We start from the raw sequence: 4,696 nt of genomic DNA on the forward strand, positions 1-4,696 counted from the left end.
CAAACGAACGCAGGTACAAACGAACGTATGTACAAACGAATGTATGTACAAACGAACGTATGTACAAACGTACGAACGAACGAACAAACGTACATACGAACGAACGTATGTACGAACGAACGAACAAACGTACATATGAACACGAACGTACATACGAACGAACGTATGTACAAACGAACGTACGAACGAACGAACGTACGTACGTACGAACGCACGTATGCACGAACGCATGTACAAACGAACGAACGTACGAACGAACGAACAAACGTACATACGAATGAACGTATGTACGAACGAACGAACAAACGTACATATGAACACGAACGTACATACGAACGAACGTATGTACAAACGAACGCATGTCCAAATGAACGCATGTACAAACGAACGCATGTACAAACGAACGTATGTACAAACGAACGAACGAACGAACGAACGAACGAACGTACGAACGTACGTACGAACGCACGTATGTACGAACGCATGTACGAACGCATGTACAAACGAACGAACATACGAATGAGCGTATGTATGTACGAACGACTGTATAAACGAACGAACGTACGAACGAAGGAACGTACATACGAACGCACGTACATACGAATGAACGCATGTATGTACGAACGAATGCATGTACAAACGAACGAACGTACGTACATACGAACGAACATTCATACGAACGAACGTACGTACGAACGAACGAACATGCGAACAAACGAACGAACATACGAACGAAGGAAAGCAGAAGCAGAAAGAGGCAGGACTGGAGAGGGTCTGGATGGAGGACGGTCTCCGGTGCGATGCTTCTGGAGGGCAGATCCGGCTGTGTGTGTGTGTGAGAGAGAGAGTGTGTGTGTGTGAGTGTGTCACACCGGGGCCACACCGTCCTGCGCGCTGCCGTCGGGTCGAGACTGGGTTTGGTTCTGGTCCTCTAGTGGGGGTCCTGGGGGCCGATCATGTCCTCTGCGCGCCGGTGCGTCTCTAAGGCCTTCATCATGCAGGAGTCCTGCGGGAGCTCAGACTTGCGTCGCATCAGGGGCCGTTCCTTACGCTGGTCTCGCTGGAGCTGAGCACACACACACACACACACACACACACACACACACACACACGTCAGTCTGAGCTGCTTTCAGTCAACCAAACTGTGTTTCCAATTGACAAAAGCAATGATATACAGATTGCTTCAACAGGAAAATCAGCCAAGCAAACTTCAGCATATATATGAGAAATTCTATATAGTGTCATTATTCAGTTCAGTGGAAGTTTTTGTTTTCATCCAATAGTGTCAGTGCAGTCAAGTCAATAATGAAATATTACTGAATATTAGGCATGGTTCACCCAAAAATTAAAATTCTGTCTCATTTACTCACCCTCAAGTTATTCCAAACCTCGGGGTGAGTGATATACCGGCCGACAAAATTTGCACTAAAGTACAATTTTGGGCTAGGGGAGGGCAATATTGACAAAAAAATTATATCTCGACATTTTCTGGGATTTTTATCGATAATGAAATTAACCGGTCGTGGACAGAGACTCCCAAAGCTTGTGATATTGTTCATATTCTGTGCGGTTCAGTTCACAGCAGAGACAGAAAAAATCTTTTCCAATAAGATTAAATAGATTTTTTACCTTTTATGGGCATTTTTTTCCTTTATAAAGCGATTTTTTTAACCTAATTATGTATGCAATATTTTTTGGGGTCAAATTCTAACATTTAATCAATAAGTTCTATTAAAATAATAAGACACAATGGGGCTGTTACCAATCAAATGAAATCAGTATCAACAAAATTGACACAGAAGCTGCAAATGAAGATGCTTTTAACCTCCAGTTACACATGCAGAAATAATGTTCTGATGTTTTAAACAGAAAACGTTGAAAATTGATAATCAAAATGATTTAAAAAAAAAATTAAATAAACTTTAAATGTGAAATTAAAAGCACCAGTAGGTGGCAGCAAGTCTGTTAATGAGTGAGTCATTCAGCCGATTCATTAAAGTTGTGGTATAATGCCCTTCACAAGATGTAAAATAAGTCTCTGATGTCCCCAGAGTGTGTGTGTGTGTGAAGTTTTAGCTCAAAATACCCCACAGATATTTATATATAGCATTTTAAAATGGTCACTTTTTGAGGGTGAGCAAAAACGCACTGTTCTTGTGTCTGTCCCTTTAAATGCAAATGAGCCGCTGCTCCCGGCGCAGGGGGCGGAGCTACAAGACAAACAACATTTCTGAATGGTTAGTTGATGAACATATGTAGCTTATGTGTCATTGATTAGCATATTCTGTCATGATAATCTAATAATCGTGTTGTGGGGGCGGGGTTTATGCAAATCTTAGGGTTTGTGATGTCACTAACCCGGGAGGAAGCTCGTGTAGTTCTTCCAGCCGTTTGTTGTAGTCCTTAAAAAGTGATTTCTGTAAAAGCAAATCTCTCTCTTTGCTCTGAGCTTTGAGCGTTGTAACTTTGCAGATGTTGTTTACGCTCAAACAGCAACATTACACACTCACTACAGCTAGACAAGTGACATCATAATCAACCACCCCTTAAAAACGGCCGATGCATGTTATTGGTAAAAAATGTTCTGGCTTGTTTACGAAAGCAGAAGTAATTTCAGGAGCAGAGATAAAAATAAAAATAAAAGATTATGGAAATTTATATTCATATGTTATTTTTCTGTTGATCACTGTGAAGCTGCTTTGAAGCGATCTGTATTTTATAAAGCGCTGTAGAAATAAACCTGACTTGACTCCAGAATGAATCGCTCACATGTAAATAGTCAATTTGATTTCATGTTGTTGACTTTAGATTGGAATATGAAATTCTCCACAAACTTATTCGTGTTCATCATTAAACATTATTTACCAAGTAATGTAATCCTTCAGAATTAGGCGAGGATGTCCACTGCCACTCAACAAGATTTTTCTTTGAAAGAAATTAACACTTTTACTCATCAAGGCCACATTAAATTGATCAAAAGTGACAGTAAAACAGAAGAAAAGATTATATTTCAGATAAATGCTGTTCTTTTGAACTTTATATTCATCAAAGAATCCTGAGAAATAAAATGTATTGTTTCTTGAGCATCAGATCCTCATATTAGAGTGATTTCTGAAGGATCATGTGACACTGAAGACTGGAGTAATGATGCTGAAAATACAGCTTTGATCACAGGAATAAATTACACTTTACTGTATATTCACATAGAAAACAGATGATTTACATTACAATAATATTTCACTGTTTTTACTGTATTTTTGATCATAAACGCAGCCTTCTGTCAAACCCTGGGCGTTTACCGGAGTGGCTTCTTCTTCTACGGTCTTCTTTAGCATCATGACATCATCGATCATCGGCCCGTCCGTCTCCATATCCACCGGACTGCTGAGACTCGAGGAGTCGACGTACATGACGAACTAAAGCAGAAACACTCATTACTAAAACCTCATTAAAATCAATATATAATTAGGGCTGTCACTTTATGTTCGAAAATCGGTCGCACAATCGATCGGACAAACCAACACAAGCATCAAAAACGAAAATAGGGAATCGATTTTAACGGCTTTTTTTTTTTATACCCAAAAATGTGTGTTATGACAGATCAATACAGCACACAGAACATGTCGGATGCTGGAAAATAACAATGTCTTTTCTGTTCACCAAATGCTTTTTAATATTCGCTATTGCTTCAATGCAAGTGAACAAGCGCCGTTATTTGTCGCCTAGTGACGTGTGTGTGTGTGTGTGTGTGTGTGTTCAAGTAAGCCAGAAATGCACAGATTCTGCGATACGCTGTGTTTAATATATCATGAGGATCACGTGTTGCGTATTTGCGCTAAATCCGCGCAGATTTGTCTTACACGAACTTCCCCAGCAAAGTGAGTAAACACAGAAACGCCAGATTGGCTCGTGATTCGACAGCGTTTCCCGCCAAAGCTCATTTGTACGCGCATCTGGCGGGTCGAGGTGTTAATCTCAATCCCTGAATGTTGCGCTCCTGTTTGTCATTGAGCTGAAACTTCACGCCAATAAATCATCAGGAATATCGCTGACTTGTGCGTCTCAAGCGCCTCTTTACGCTCGTCCTAACGCCTGTTAGGTGGCCGTGGATTTGCCTGTATTTGGTGTTGGAAATGGAAACGTCTTTAGACATGGAAAATCGATTCAATGAACACTTATGTCTCAGAAATCGAACAGGATTTTTTCACAAAAATGACAGCCCTATATGAAGAGTTTGGTTCCAAAACGCAATAAATCCATTTAGATTAATTTGAGTAAAAATGTGTTTTCTTTACCAAGAAAGTGGAAAGATGAAAATCACTATTTTCTGTTTCAAACTTTCACATAGCATTTCTAGGTCATAATAACAAAAAAAATTAAAATCCAGGTTTTGATTTTCAAAGATTTATTATAAAAACGAATTATTTTTCCCCCTAAAATGCAATAAATCCTTTTTTTTTTTAAATCAAAATGCAATTAATCCATTGAATCAATATAAAAGTTTTTTTTTTTCATATTGAAACTGTTGAAAATACACAACAACGTAAGTTTATTAGTATAATATTTTTATTAAGAACTGTAAAGAAGATTGAAAACATTTGTCCTCCTCCCGAGTGCCTGATCTTCTTAATCTCCTCACGTAAATGATTCGATTTCGATGCCTTACGTTTCTCACCCACCGCAGAAACAACCACAG

At 39.2% G+C, this 4,696-nt stretch overlaps 1 protein-coding gene across 2 annotated transcripts in view; it reads right to left on the bottom strand.

Annotated features, from left to right (window-relative positions):
* Window positions 1-693: 693 nt before the first annotated feature.
* Window positions 694-4,696, bottom strand: part of ppp2r5cb (protein phosphatase 2, regulatory subunit B', gamma b) — a 40,456-nt gene continuing 36,453 nt past the window's right edge. For both annotated transcript variants that reach the window (XM_056247184.1, XM_056247185.1), the window contains 2 exons: window positions 3,300-3,416; window positions 694-1,066 (listed from right to left, as the gene is read on the bottom strand). In XM_056247184.1, the coding sequence (XP_056103159.1) occupies window positions 932-1,066; window positions 3,300-3,416 (252 nt within the window). In that variant the 3' untranslated portion in view covers window positions 694-931. The remainder of the gene's footprint in view (window positions 1,067-3,299; window positions 3,417-4,696) is intronic.

This window comes from Rhinichthys klamathensis, unplaced genomic scaffold, assembly GCF_029890125.1.
Source record: "Rhinichthys klamathensis goyatoka isolate OS25496 unplaced genomic scaffold, OSU_Roscu_1.1 h1tg000043l_1, whole genome shotgun sequence".
NCBI classification, from domain to species: Eukaryota; Metazoa; Chordata; class Actinopteri; order Cypriniformes; family Leuciscidae; genus Rhinichthys; species Rhinichthys klamathensis.